Source organism: Diadema antillarum, unplaced genomic scaffold, assembly GCF_040938485.1.
Source record: "Diadema antillarum isolate AM-2024a unplaced genomic scaffold, OU_Dant_1.0 seq00000847_RagTag, whole genome shotgun sequence".
NCBI classification, from domain to species: domain Eukaryota; kingdom Metazoa; phylum Echinodermata; class Echinoidea; order Diadematoida; family Diadematidae; genus Diadema; species Diadema antillarum.
The window spans coordinates 1,333,887-1,349,388 of NW_027271721.1; the positions used below are offsets into that span (position 1 = coordinate 1,333,887).

Consider the following 15,502-nt stretch of genomic DNA (forward strand, 5'->3'; position numbering starts at 1 on the left):
TTGTCATGGCATATAAAATGGCAAAGACATGTGGCCTGATGGACAGCGAAACGTCAAACTTGCTCCACACAATTCTGGTATTCTAAAGTTCATCTGAATAATGTATTCATGTATTTTGTACGGCACTGTCTATTGTGTGCATGATGTTCATGCACGTGTTCCTATAGTATGTTAGTTTAAAAAGGTGTGTTTCTATGTCGTGTTTCTATCTGTCTAACTCGATCAGTTTTGGCTGTTTCCCCCTTCCCCATCGGCATGCACAAGGGACTATTTTACACAAGTTGAAGCTTTTCAGTAGATTTCTCCCCTAAAATCAGTGAGTTTAAGCTTATCGCATAGACACCGTTTCTTCCCCGGCATTCTTATGTGATGTATCCTCAGGTTGTATATCAACACTTTGAGCCAACCAAGTTACAGGAGTAATCGAAGAGCTCAAAATCACGTCTGAAAATCTCGTGTAACTTGAAAATTTGTATAGGAGATATGTCACTGTAATATGATTGAAGGACATCAGCCGAAGAACTGTTAGTTGTCCTCTTGGCACCTTGTTGCGGGTATTTCACCTTTGGATCAACGTGCGCCATTTGCAAGATATATTCCGCGTCCGCGTTCAAGGTTTCAAACTTTCCAACGATGTCATATTCTATGTCACATGGCCGGCACATCGTGTCGATGGGCATCCAGTGCGGGTTGACGATGGCGTCGTCATTATCGGTCAAGTACTGCACGAACTCGGAAAACTTTAAATCATACTCCGTCCGCCAGTTTGCTTCGATACGATTTCCCGCTTCCGTCCCACGATATTTGTTTATGATATACAAACCATACGTAGAAATCCAGTCAACGTCCTGATGACGATTTAGCGTGAAAGGAATTGAGATATTCGGCGCCAGCTTGTTGCGAAACGCCGAGAGTATCCGAGAGAACGGATGGCGTACGAAGAGAAACTTCGTAAAATTTTGAAGCATAAATCGACGATGACTAACATTGGTGTACTTGTGTAAGTAGTTCAGGTATATTTTGCCACGCGTGTTGGTAGGCAATCGGTTAATCGCCCTCAGGTGGAGGTCGTTGATGCCGGCGAGCTTCAGGAAGACGGCCTTCCAATTGGTGCAGCCGACTTTGGGTACGTTGCAGTAGATGAGACGGTACTTCTCGTCAACGATGAGCTCTCGCGGAGGGTTTGCGGCAGGGTCATTATGATCCGAGGTTTTCATCAACCGTTCGCACTTCCTTCTGAGTCGGCTTACCCTACTCTGCATTGTCGCTGATTGTGACGTCACTGAATGCTCTCTCAGACTCGCCTGAAACGCAACAACAAAAGATTAAGAGTTAAAATCATTCGACATTCAAGGATGATTAATAACAATGAATAGAGCCCCTTGCAAGAGGAGGTTTCAGTTATTTCTGAACAAATTTTCTAGCAAAATCATCCTAGGGGATACATCCAGATCTTTATTTCTTCATGTATTATTTTAATGTGAGAGAGTTGCTCTCATTTATGATAAATCAAGATAGCATATTGCTAAGTTTGAAGACTTGCACTCATTCTGACTTGTAGGCCAACATTTTACTTATACTCCTGGTTTAAAACACATTTAAAAAAAAAACAGAGGGAAGATCACACAACCGGGGGGGGGGGGGCTGTCTGCTTTTGCTAAGTTCCAACTTATTTCAACTATACGACATTATTGCACGTGAATGTGACGGATTCTGTTCACCATGATCAACATCACCAGTAACTTGCTGATGTCTTTGATATTTGAAATATCGTCATTAATACCAGATAGCATTTTAAATCATTAACATTACCTATGTCATGATTATGATACCTAGCATTGATATCAATGTTACCACGGTGATTATGATTATCCTCCTTATATTTTTCATGCCTTCGGTGTTATTCAATCCATGGTATCCCTTCATTCCATAGTAATCAAGATAAAATGGCATACCGGAGGCCTACTGACGGGACCGTAACCAGCATGTCTGTCGATGTCCAGGGTTTCTGTAATGGAGAGAAACGACATGTATTATAGTAAATCTTATAACTCTCTATTTTGGAGGAAAAAAGCATGTCAAAAAGGTATTCAAAGTGTCTCTCTGTAATCAAGTGTTACACTCTATCACACAAAGCATTAAGCAGTGTCATAAAAGCTTAGTGAGGAATGTATGGCATTACAATGTTTCGGTCGACGTCACATGAAAATTCAGAACGCCACCCCCCCCCCCCCCCTCCCCCACGTCATGCTCTCAATTTCCACTGAATTTTCTTTTGTTCCACTGAATTTCCTATTGAATCACTGGAAACATCTATCTTTCATCCAAGTTGTAGGAGATTAATAGTTACTTACTAATAGCAAAGATGTCGTTTTGGTTAGAGAAGGTTGAGGTTATCGAGTCATCGATCCCCCAAAATCAGTTTTCATAATTTGCCATGCAAATAGAAGAACTGAGCATATAGAGCAGTGAATCGCCTCAGTAAATTGACAATGATTTTTCTTTTCGTGAGAACATACCATTGTTTTTCATTTGATGCCTATCTTATAGTTGTATTGAACTTCTCACACACATAAACGCACATAACACATACACATATACACGCACACATAAAATCCTTCTACTCATTCAGGATATTCTACATATTCGAATAAGACTCATAATGGGAAAAAAAAGATTATTGGAAATCTGTTAAGAAACTACAATATGGAAAAATTAATGAAAATATGAAAATCATGTTCTGAGAAAACATTACAGTCAGGAGACCAAAATACGGTTACAAGCATGAAATAGTTTCGGTTGAGATGGGGAAATTCAGATTTTAACCTTTTGCGAGATAATAATTGCAAACCACTTATGAAATATGAAAGATCATACTTACTCTGAGAGGAATTCAAATTCTATTTGATTAAAATCTGTTTGGAAATGGCTGCAATATCCAAAAGAAAGAAAACAGAATGGACCTCATTAAGGTGGGTTCCACCTTTTTTTAGGACCTCTTTGTTGCGCTTAACGCTAATCGCTTATCAATTACCAGGCAATAATGCATGATTTTAAGCTTTATCGAGAAATTGATTTAAAAACTTTGCTGAACTATCTTTTTCTGATAAGAACCACAAAATGAGCTCTTCAGCGCTACGTGCGCAAATTGTATGAACTTCCTGTTGATCACCTTGGCGATTGATCCGTCCTACCGTTTTCGCGCCATCTGTTCAGGGTGAATGCAAAAACAGACAGAATCATATCCACGGATGTACTAGGCGCTCCTTGGGTATACCACATACAAAGTTTGGGCGAGTTGAGCGGTCACCGAACTCACTACCATCTCTCCGCTGCATATAAACTCAGAATGTGTTCTGCAAAATTGCTTAGAGTATTAGAGTATTTCTTCAGCAGAAGAGTACTGATTTAAAGGGGTTCGTTTGTGTCAATGCGTGTGCGTGTGTGTTATACCTTCAGCACGGTAACATACATGGCTTACATAATAACTAGTAGATTTAGCAATCTTATCTGCTGTTTCGTGTCTGTCAGCATCCACAACTGACACTGGTATGGATTGATAACTATGATAAACACTCTGAGCAAAAGCTGCAACTATGGAGCACAGGAAACATGCACTTTTTGGGTTAACGAATGTTGCGGTATGATATTGCAGTATTAAACGAAGGGATAACCCCCCCCCCCCCCCCCCCCCCCCCACTAGTGTAGTAGGACTGGCGTATAAAGCGTGCTTGTGACAAGGGACCGCATCAGGAGTACAGGACTCGGGTTCAAAGAGGGCGCTGTTGAATGACTTGATGGCGATCTTCGTTTACGATTGACGATGTAAAACCAGTTAGTCAATCAAAGTAGATTACCTGAGCGGAACAATATTATTGTTATATTTACTCGTAAACAGTCAGGATAAAAGCTGCAACGAAAACGCAAGAAAGAGATGCGCTTTTCTGTTTGAGAAAAATCCGCTTTGAACTATTGTATATCATGATAGCCATGTCGGGATTTCGGAGCCCGGGTGTATGTTGTTCCAAATTCATCGTGTCACTGCCGGGATACAAAGTTATATATCAATATGCAATGAATAGCACTGAAATGATTCCCCTGTTGAGACAGGTGCGCTGAACGACAGATGGCTCTAGAGGTAAATACTTTCATAACAACCAATCTTGCATCAAATTCTGTCTAAAGTAACGACGATTGGATATTCGGTATAAAGTTGTTATTCGACTCACTTTTATATCGCATTTGACAGGACAATAGCTCAAGGCAGTATCAGTGTGTCCCATGTATTCAAACGTATAGATGCGATTTGTTTTATTTCTGATACAGCTGCCTTGATCTACAGAATGGAAGTCTTCTCAAAATGATTCAGGTAATATCGCTGAATGTGCTTGAGAAGTTCAGTGCATGAGGATGAAAATTAAATATTCTCATCAAAAAGTTTATTTCCATTGCCGCAGTGCATTCAGCATCACCACAGGGAGCAGACTCGATATTGTAAAAATGACCAAACAAATACGTTGAATAGGCTTAGGGTGCAATGGCTAATGGTACAATGAAACAATTATGTATTATATGTCACAAGATATGTAATCATTAATTTTGATTTTCCACCGATTGCCCTTAAAGGGGATGGCTAGTAACTGATCAGTGGGAATGCGGGGGATGATTGTTCCAATTCTTGTGGGATTCATTTAAGAGCACATTATAATTATATCTACTGTTGTGTGAAAATTATTTGCTTCAGAACGGTCTCATATTCAATCAGTGTGCAGTTTAATACCCCGTTACTGTACAGGCATGCTAGCCTGGAAACATTAAACTGCACAGTACTTGAATATGATACCATTCTGAAGCAAATAATTTTCACACAACAATAGATATATAATGTACTCTTAAATGAATCCCACAAGGATTGGAACAATCATCCCCCAGCATTCCCACTGATTCCCACTGATCAGTTACTAGCCATCCCCTTTAAAGGGTTGGTATAGTATATGATTGGTGGAGATGAGGATTGGGCCTTTAACTTTCTGTGAGATACCATGAAACCACTTATGAAATAGTGCAAAGCATGCCATTCTAGGAGGAATGGAAAACAAAGAGGAAAACATAGTAAAACAAAGCAATTGTATATAAAACGGTGGGTCCCACCTTTTATTAGGATTGCACTGTTTTGGATATCTCGGCCATTTCAAAACCAATTTTCACCAAATAAAATTGGTTTCCTCTTAAAATTACATGTTCTTTCAGATTTCATCAAAGGTTTATCATTATCTTATCAAAAATGTTAGAAACATGAAGTTAGGTCTCAACCAAAACTAAAGACGAACCCTTTAAACAAGTCCGGAAGGGCACACATCTTGAGCGGAAGTACTCATATCCAAGACAAAGTCATGTTCGGAAGTATCCGCATCCCTGACAAAAACGGAAGTCCATCTTTCATGAAGTACCCGCCTTTTCTCGAGGGACGGCACATTTTATCTCAATATTCACTTTCCCAAATAGTTAGTCGCCCAATCACTTTTCCCCCTCTCTGTCGTATCATCTGTCAATGTTCAGTTTCGTGAATCAGGTGTAATCCATTGACGTATACACAAAGCGTACTTGACTAATTGACATTGAAGTATGAGAATTTGAATCTAACAAAAGCCGGAACAAATCATTACCGTTTTGGATTCAGCCATCATAACCAAACTACCATCTGTTAGCATTTTCTGTGTGTGATACAGTATGGACGGTATATGATTAATGCTTTCGTTGCTCTTCGTTCAGTGTCATCTTTTTCACTACATTGTTCTATCGGGTCACTAAGAAATTCACTTGTGATAAGCAGTTTTTTTCCTCCTCATATAGCATATACATTTATAACAATAATCAAGATGCAGGTTTCTGCAGTGACTTTCAGCAGTTCAATTCAATTCAATTCAATTCAATTCAATAATTCAATCAACAATATTCAAGGGTTCATTCATTAGATAGGTGCAATACTGGTAAAATCTCGACACTTTTCAATGTGAAACCCATCAGTCATGCAGCGCTCAACTTGATCCAACGATCAATATAGAACGACGAATAGAGCTAGAGTGGAAACGACAAACAGTAAACAGTTTGTTAACACTGGGAATTGTTTAGACCAAAATGAGAGATTTGCTCACCTATATTATCATGTTCGGAAGATCCAAGGTTGCCATGAGATCTGATGACAAGTAGTACGCAAGCCACTACCACTATCAACACCGTGGTCGCTTTCTGTCGGGTCTTCACACCACGCCTGCAGACCACGTCCACCAGGCGGTTTGTCATTGTCCGTTTCGCTTCGAGGAGATGGAAAATAACATGGCCAAGACCACCACATCGGGGAGTGATGTTTCCAGTCCTCTCAGGTAGTTCGTGATTACGTAATGGTTTGTCAGGCATCTCGCAACGTCATCAAGATTCACTACTTCACAGGCCAACCTGTATCATTCCGACTGGAGGTTTCACCCGTAGCTTCCGGTTGCAAAAATTGGAGGGGTGTTGGTTTGTCTTCAGCAGCTCTCAGCAGAAAACGAAATTGTTTGTCGTCAAAGTGATGTCAGCATGTGAAGTGCAAAGATTGTAAGGATGCAAGAAAAATACCTCCTTTGCGAATACAAACCACACAGGTCTGAATCTTAGGAGGCGAAACACCAGCAGCAGGGGGTGATTGACAGTTATTGGTCCGCCAGAAAGAAGTATGATGTATCTGACAACCCTATGACCTCACAACTGGCTCCTCGTTCTGTCGGAAGCTGTGATGAGGTGTCATTTTTCCCTCCTCTCTCTCTCTCTCTCTCTCTCTCTCTCTCTCCCTCTCTCTCTCTCTGTTTTTATCGGGAACAAACGCAGGTGGGGGGGGGGGCCCTAGGGAAGGAGTAGCGATTCGCTTGGTGTTTGGAGGTTCTGATCATGTATTAGAATGAGTTTAGCTCTTATAATTTCATTGAGCCGCGGAACCAGAGGCTGAAGCGCTGCAGCCCCTCCCCCTTTTCTTCATTGACATTGACAAATACCAAGATCTAGATAACTTTATTTTATGAGTGTGTGATGTATATATATATGTATATATATATTTGTGGTGTATATATATATTATGCATGTATATGTGTATATATATATATATATATATATATATATATATATGTATATATGTATGTATATATATATATATATATATATAATATTTACATGTATATCAAAAGAAAAGGAGAGGTTGGAGTTGTAAATCCATGATTGTGCACAAACTAATGGGAGAGTTGTGAGTTAATACTGTACCATCAACACATCATAAGCTTTAAATTCAATTATGACGTATACTTGTAGTTATTAATGTGGTCACTTCATTATTCGGTGGGACGCCTTAACAATATCATTCCATAAGCTTATCATCTCATGTACGATTTGATGAAACTTCTAAAATTCTATATAGATACGAGCTGACGTGAAGTGTATGTCTCAGTATTACAAACCGGGTTCCGTAAGATCAAATCTGCAACATGTCATTAATGACAATTAATTACTTGGTGAACGAAATGGGGTCACACACTGCAAAGTGCTACAATAGCCAGTGCCCAACAGCAAGTTTGAGCACAGTCTTTTATTAACAATCGCAATTCAAAAAAAAAAAGTTTGTTTTTTTTTAACGAAAAGTTCACATTCCCTTGACATATTTTTACTGATACTTATGCAGTATTATGTTAAAGAGGATATCCAGTCCAAATAAAAGTTAGTCTGATAAAAAAAGAGTAAAATCTTACGAGTTAAACGATAAAAATTTGACTGAAATCGGATAAAAAAGGAAGTAATGACATATTGAAGTGTGCTAATTTCTGAACAACAGTTCTTGTACAGTGGATAAGAATATGTAAATGAGTGAGCTAACCATGGGTCAGCTAACCATCAATTTTCCATTCATTGAATAAAAAAAAAAAACCTGACGAAAATTCAATGTTTTTGTACTGATGTCTGAAACATGACGTTATTCCTGGTTGAATAACTTCAGAATAGTGATCAGATACACGTACCAGGATTGTGTTTACATGAAAAACTGGAAATTTCAAAATTTTATATGCAAACTATATATAGCAAGTTGTGAGGGGATGACATGCTCACTTTGTCATTTGCATATTCATATTGACTGTTCAAGAACCGTTTCCTGAAAAATTAGCGAAACTTCAAAATGTCATAACTTCGTTATTTTTCACCCGATTTTGATCAAAATTTTACCGTTGAACCTGTAATATTTTACTCTTTCTTATCAGACTTATCTATATTTGGATTGGATTTCACCTTTAAGGGTAATATCATTTCCCCTGCTTTCTGAAATAAGTCAAGTGCTCTTTCATTACGCTAGGAAACTGAAAATATGTATTTTCCCCTTTATATTTCATAATGTGACGCCACAAACCGAAGTAGTCTACTCATCAAGCGATGGCTGCACCAAAACCGTTAAAATTCATATCTATTGAACGGATTGTCCGATTTTTTTCTCAAACTTTCACTAATGTGTGACATAGCTGCAAAAAAACTCAATACAAGAATATATTTGGGTATCATTCCCCTTTAACGAACACAGATGTAACGTGATTTCTTCATAGCGGTGCATTTTCCGATTAAGGGTTTTTACCGCATTATCTGGCATCACAACTCACTCTATATCGATTATGGCGAGGTAGTATCGGTAAAAACATCACGATATTTCGTAAGTAAAGGAGGATTTTACCGGTAAAACAATCATTACACAGTTTCCCTATTTGCCTTGATCGTTCGATTCAAAACTATCATCATCAATCAATCAATCTACCCATACCCACTGGGATCGTTTGGGGACATGATGAGGATGCAGAAGTTGTTCTCCAGGTCGTTCGGTTGGCAGTTGTCATGAGGAGATCCGACATCGTCATCCCGGTCAAAACTACGTGCTACAGATAAATGTTTAGGAGTTGAATTGTTTAGGCATATTGTTCTGCTATTTTCCTAAAATTGAAGCTTACTGCGTAATATGCAGTCCAACACTTCAAAGCAATTTCAATTTCTGTGTCTGTTTGTGGCGTAGAATATACGAAATACGTATCCATAAGTGTTTTTTTTTTTTTGGGGGGGGGGGGGGGCGGTACTTGTACAGTCACTTAATTCATTCGTTGTCCCCAGTGTGTCATCGAACGCCTTTGAAAATAATATGTAAAAATTCAAAATTTCATGCGTTTTCCTATTTCCGCTCGACTTTCACGACACTTTACCATTCTCTTCTTGTGGTTTTACTGTACTTGATAAATACAACTTGAAAAAAAAAACACTTTTAAGGAGAATGTGACGATGTATGCCCTTACAAGCACAATATTTCGGCAAGAAGTTATTGCAACAACACAGATTCTTTAACATACCGCATTTAACTGACTGCAAGCTCGTTTGTCAAACTCAGAGAGTAATGAAGTTACATTTGTTGTGGCAAGTTTTTCATCAAGTGGAATTCTATAATGCGGAGCCTTTATGTTGTTTATGTATTATCATATTATTCACATAATACAGTTGGTACACCTTATCGATCCGTCAAGTACTGAAATAATTACGCTGCGGAAATTATCAGCATGTCCACGTTTGATTGACAAATCTTAATTTCCCTACATATTCTATATTAAAGGTTGATGAGACATAACTGCTAAAATCCATTTAGCTCGCACAAAGTCAGGAATGGCAAAACTTGACATTTTGAGACAGAAGCATTAGCTTCTAAGATGTGTTATCAATTTAAGGATTAGCTTTTGTTGTAACATCAAAAAATATTAATTAATAATGGCAAATGAGAAAATGTCATTTTACCTTATAAAGTACGGTATAAACAATGTATAGGGTGGTAGAAGGTGCACCACGTATTCTTTCTTGAGTATGTTTTTAAGCCGAATTTTCCCTCCAATAACGCATTCTCTTGAAAACGGCAAGAACATGCTTGCCGAAACGTCGGGAATGGGTAGGCCTTTTTCAGGGCAACATACCCAAGAAAGAATACGTGGTGCACCATTAAACCTTCTACCACCCAATGTTCTACCGCAACGGAAGCCTTCAAAGATTTCTTTGAACAATGCATAATAACACTCTCTATGAAACAATAGCACTAAACTACAGAAATGTAGATTCTGGAACTGAATGTGTTAATCATGTTCATATGAGGAAGGGTCATAATGAAACAGTCTGAAATCTTCTGAGTACAGTGTTGCTAGTTTTAACAGGTGATCTCGTGGCACACTCCGAAAAATGCGTTCGGCTGTTCCGGGACTCGAACTACTTGTAACGGACCCCGGTGCTGGCGTTGGGAAACTGATGTTGGGAGCGACATTGGCCAGTTGTAAAACGTATGGCGCATCTGCGCTTATTGTTTCGTATTTTCCTATGACGTCGTACTCAATGTCACACGGCAAGCACATGGAGGACATATCCGACCAGTGTTTATTGTAAGAGTCTGTGTCTGGATCTATGACGAATCGAATGAATTCCGCGAATGTCAAGTCATATTCCTTTCTCCAGTCCGAGCTGACTCGAGCACCCTCTTCGGCTCCGCGGTATTTTGTGATGATCGTCTTTCCGTATGTACTAATCCACGGGGCATGAGCCCCCTTTGCCCTATTACGATAACGGAAAGAATACGAAACGTTTGGCGCCAATTTGCTTCGAAAGGCAGAGAGTAACCGCGTGTACGGGTGACGAACGAACATGAATTTCACGTAGTTTTTGAGAATATATCGGCGATGACTGATATTTGTGTACTTATGCAGGTAGTCGAGGTAAATTCTGCCTTTTCTATTTGTCCCCAAGTGATCCATTGCTGAAATGTTAAATTTGTCGTAGCCTGCCATCTTGAGAAAGACCGCTTTCCAGCTGGTGCATCCTACCTTTGGCACGTTACAGTAGAGGATTTTGTGCTTTTCGTTGACGATGAGACTCTCGGGTGGATAAACGGCTACATCTCGTGACTTTCGGTACTTTGCCGTGAGGGCGCACTGCTCTCGGAGCCACGAGATTCTCTCTTTCAATGTCGCGATGTGTTGGTCATCTGGTGTTTCCTTTTCATCCGTGACCTACATTAGTTCGTTAGAAAAGACAAATTGCCGTAGAATTTTAGTGATGACAACATTTTCAAGGTTAAGCACAGAATTTGACAGAACGGGGAAAGCACTAAGTCTTGAACATGTATATGTATATTCATGATTATTTCACAATGAATAAACAACATTAATTACTCCAAATTTTCTTCTTCCGTGACGTTTTTGTTCTTACACAAGAATTGTGATCAATTTGTAAGAATTGTAAGTGTAAATAATGAGAAATATCTGCCTATAACAAGTAATCCTCTGTAACCTGAAGATAAAAGGCCAGACAGTTGACAAGTCACCATGCCGAGTGTTCCTCTGTAACCTGAAGATAAAAGGCTAGACAGTTGACAAGTCACCATATGCCGAGTGTCGTAACAGACATGGGATGGGTAATAAGAGAAATGGCCACGAGCTGACGAGTCCAGCAATCAGGACGCTTACACTGTCCCAGTAGTAGGCCTACTCAATATCATTCATAGGCAGAACATCTAGAAACGGCATACATTTCTACCTTTCTTTCTATTTTCTGCGACATTAATTCTATTAAAATCAAATGTTGTGACTCGCTCACTCACCTCTTTCAGTGAACCAGAGCTATGATGATCTTCTTGTGTGTCCGATACTCCTTCAACAGACGGTTTCCGGTGTTCTGTGACGATATAAAAGCATGAATTGTAAACTCATTAAGTAAGGATTTTGTTAAGTGCAATTTCATTCCATGTGTAAGTTTGTTTCCAGTAAAAACGAGTACCAAAATACCATAATACGTCGCATCACATTTGGACCTTCCAGATTCGCATGTTAACACGAAATTGTTTGAAGCACGCAGGTCTGCACATACGGTCATGAATTGATTGCTCCACAAGTCTACCACCCAAATACACACAAATATGAATTAAATCTACTTTTTGACAAGCAAACTCTGACACGGTAACTTTGTTGTAACAACCAATCAACACTGATTTATTTCTTTTATATTTCTTATAGGAAGAGGGTTTGCAGTCGCTAAACTTTTTACAAAAAAACAACAACGTTGTTTTCTTTTAATTGTACACACGTATTCTTGTATACAAATCAGTGGAAGAGTTGTGACGTCAGAACATCAAAATCTCATCTTATTCGCAAACGTTGGTTGTAACTAAAATCACTGTTTCTCAAGAAACGTATGAAACTCTGCAATTCCTTCCTAATTTTGCTAGAAACTTTGAAAGTTTTACTTATTTAAAAGTAAACTCTAAAACAAAGGGTGAATGCACTTAATATTGATGACAAGCAATACGGTGATGTATGACAAGTAAATAATGTTCTTATCACATGCTTAAAATCAAACAAAATCAAAGGAACTTTTGTCTAGCCACGTGGCAGAGATTCGAACCACGTGTATATCTATATGATAATTCAATTTTAGGAAAGGCTCACATGCAGGGAAAGAAGTTGTGGACTAATCAGTTTCACCACAGCATGAAGTTATGGTCACTATAGGGACACTTACAACGATGAATTATGATCACTTATATCATGATGTACAAAAGAGGGGGAAGGTTTTACATATGGAAAAAAAATGAACAGAAAATACTTCTTTTTCAATCAATATGAACACTGTCACACAATTACACATTATGATTGCATTCCAGGTCGTCAGTATGTACATATCGTAAGTGTCCGTGTGTGTTTATACAAATTAATATCTGTGGGTATTTGTGTGTGTGCGTGTGTGTGTGTGTGGTTCAATTTTCTACCATTTTCATCATACACGGAGACAAAGGTAAAGAATTTGTCTTTTTATTTCTTTTCTTTAGCTCTGAGCTCGGAAGCCGGTTTTCATGGCAAAATAATGATGATTAAAAACGATCGACACTATCTTCTCTCTTATCATTAAAAAAAAATGGTTGAAATAACTGTTTTCGGCAAATTGACTGTCGTATTTGTAGAGCACGGATTGATCTTCTAACCGCCAGCTGAATTGAGTCATAATTACACACACACGCACACACACACACACACACATGCACACAAAATGCTTCGGATGCATAGTTCAGATACGGTGTGATGGAATAAAACTAATCCTGGTAAGTAATTGCATTGCGCTACAAGTATTCATATAAAAATTCCAGTGCTCGTTAATCATGATACCAAAGTATCCCTATGAAATGTTGTCGTCCATGCAGAAAAAAACCCCCATAAACCTATAATGAATATGAATACCACTCAAGGTTGATGTAGGCTTGATAATAATAATCTATATTCATCAAAAACCCCGACCTTTATTGACATTCACTTTGTTGTAAAAATCATTTCACAAAGTCAAATCACAATAACAAAGCCATTACCTTGATTAGACTTTGAAACGATATGCACCGGAAAATAACGCAGCACAAATTAATGAAACTCTGTTTCATTTTATTCTCTCTTCTCTGTTGATGTTGTTTTTGCAGCCGTTTTGTCCCAGAACGAGGCATTCTCATCTTGCAAACTATAAATGATTTTTTTCTTTAGTTTCCTGCTAGCTAAAATATACAGACATGAAAAATGTATCTATTTGTACATGTTTGTATAGGAACTTGACCTCTTGTGTCGAAAATGCTATGGAAGGCTGGAGTATAGGAACGAATGATATGAACAGAATTGAAAGGACTTTCGCAGGATGCGAGGTATAAGTAAGAAAGTCATTGGGTCATTTCTTTGTGTTAAAATCTATTCATTTTATACCCTTGAGCTTTGGCTATGTGTAATTACTGTCAATTGGCTTAGAAATCCCAGTGAAGGTTGTCAAACACACAACTTGAACCTCTGGATATTTGAAAGAATCTCAAGGACTGAAGAAGGCAAATAAAAGGGATGGTACAGCTTCGGTTGAGATATAGTAACTAGGGCTTAAGTCCTCCAACGTCTTTTGATGACGATTTTTTAAAGAGACAATTAGTAACCTCTTATTACACATGAAAGAGCATATAATTTTTAGAGGAATTCAAAGTTTATTTGATGAAAATTTGTTCTGAAATGACTGGGATATCCAAAGCAAAGAAATCCTAATAAAAGGTATAGGGCCCGCCTTTTATGAGGACAATTTTGTTTTACTTTGTTCTGGATATCTCAGCCACTTCAAACCCGATTTTCATCAAATAAACTTTGCATTCCTTTTAGAATTGTGTGCTCTTTCACATTTTCATAAAGTGGTTTTTAAGTACAAGTGTGTATCTCCTCAAAAGTTAAAAATCCTCACCTCAGGCAATTGTACTATAAATAACATGAGGAAGAAGGAGGAGGAGGAGGAAGAGGAGACGTACATCCTACACGAGTCGGCGGCACACAAACTTTCTTACGGTCAAAACGGAAGTATCTGTCTTGTACACGTACAAAATCATATCACAATCTCGAAGCTACATGTCGAATAGACTTGACAGAAAGATCGGTGTGGACGTGTATATCTTGTCGTCGGAATTATGTTCCGCGGAAATGTCTACGTCTGGCTTTAATAATCCCTCCTCGTCAACGGAGGGGTGCCGGAGTGAAAAAAAAAACAAAACAAAAACAACAAAACTCCTCCGGACAGACAGATTTGTCTGTCCACTCAATATACCTACCTGTTCTCTCCGTATTCATGGACATCGAAGCGTACTGGTGCTTAGGTGATCCGACGCCTGTGAAAACACGGGAATCATGTCGACTCACTAGCAAGTAGCACGCCATGAATACCACTAAGATGGCAAAGACACACATATTGCACTTCGACATTCGTCGACTTCCACACAGCCACAGGCTACGGATGGCCTCAGCCGCTGTGACGGCCATACTAAGATTCGCTGTCACCTTACTTTGAAAGCGATCGGGTCATTTCGCAAAAACGTGTATACTATAGAGAGTATATATAGGGCCTATGATCTCGCTCTCTTATCTATCTTCCTTCAAACGTGACCGCTACAGACCACTAGTTACAGTGTTAGTCGTATGGTTATCCCGTTCATAGAGCTGCACTGTATAATAGGCGGTGTTCATGGAAACTAACTTCCCGTTGACTTCCACAGCAGACTTCACCGTCCGTCATCTATACGATGTACGAACGTAGCCTACATTGTCTGGTTGTAGTCGTCCGTTGTCGGTCGCGGTTCTCGATCAGTCACAATAGCCTTTTCCTAAGACCCTTCACGATGTTGTTCTAGCATCCACTGGAGCTTGAATAGGAAGAACTCTAAGCTGATACCGTCTGAGCTGAAAGGCAGAAGGGTGCAACTTATTCTAGTGGTAGAGGGCTCGAAGAGGCTCTCTCAGCTCCATAGCTCTGGAAGCACATTTTATTGCTGCAGTCAGCAGGGATGACTCCATCTCGAGATATAATGATAGTGCACTGACGGCCGTCTCTCCTCGATTCCCTTTGCAATGTTATTATCAATATCATT

The 15,502-nt window shown here is 39.0% G+C and overlaps 2 protein-coding genes across 2 annotated transcripts; both read right to left on the bottom strand.

Annotated features, from left to right (window-relative positions):
- Positions 1-389: 389 nt before the first annotated feature.
- On the bottom strand, positions 390-6,303 carry LOC139740346 (carbohydrate sulfotransferase 11-like). Its single transcript, XM_071650940.1, has 3 exons — positions 6,156-6,303; positions 1,956-2,008; positions 390-1,304 (listed from the first exon to the last, which is right to left on the bottom strand). Exons 1-3 carry the CDS (start codon positions 6,301-6,303, stop codon positions 390-392), a joined length of 1,116 nt encoding a protein of 371 aa, XP_071507041.1.
- Positions 6,304-10,166: 3,863 nt separating this feature from the next.
- On the bottom strand, positions 10,167-14,924 carry LOC139740347 (carbohydrate sulfotransferase 11-like). The gene is made up of 3 exons (XM_071650941.1): positions 14,690-14,924; positions 11,681-11,754; positions 10,167-11,090 (listed from the first exon to the last, which is right to left on the bottom strand). Exons 1-3 carry the CDS (start codon positions 14,895-14,897, stop codon positions 10,167-10,169), a joined length of 1,206 nt encoding a protein of 401 aa, XP_071507042.1. The 5' UTR covers positions 14,898-14,924.
- Positions 14,925-15,502: the final 578 nt, after the last annotated feature.

Coding starts and splice junctions, on each gene's coding strand:
- LOC139740347 (XM_071650941.1), bottom strand. CDS start 14,897: ATGGCCGTCACAGCGGCTGAGGCCATCCGTAGCCTGTGGCTGTGTGGA. Junction 11,755..14,689: donor CATGAATACGGAGAGAACAG/GTAGGTATATTG, acceptor ATATCGTCACAG/AACACCGGAAACCGTCTGTT. Junction 11,091..11,680: donor GCTCTGGTTCACTGAAAGAG/GTGAGTGAGCGA, acceptor GAACTAATGTAG/GTCACGGATGAAAAGGAAAC.
- LOC139740346 (XM_071650940.1), bottom strand. CDS start 6,303: ATGACAAACCGCCTGGTGGACGTGGTCTGCAGGCGTGGTGTGAAGACC. Junction 2,009..6,155: donor TTCCGAACATGATAATATAG/GTGAGCAAATCT, acceptor TCTCCATTACAG/AAACCCTGGACATCGACAGA. Junction 1,305..1,955: donor GTCCCGTCAGTAGGCCTCCG/GTATGCCATTTT, acceptor GTTGCGTTTCAG/GCGAGTCTGAGAGAGCATTC.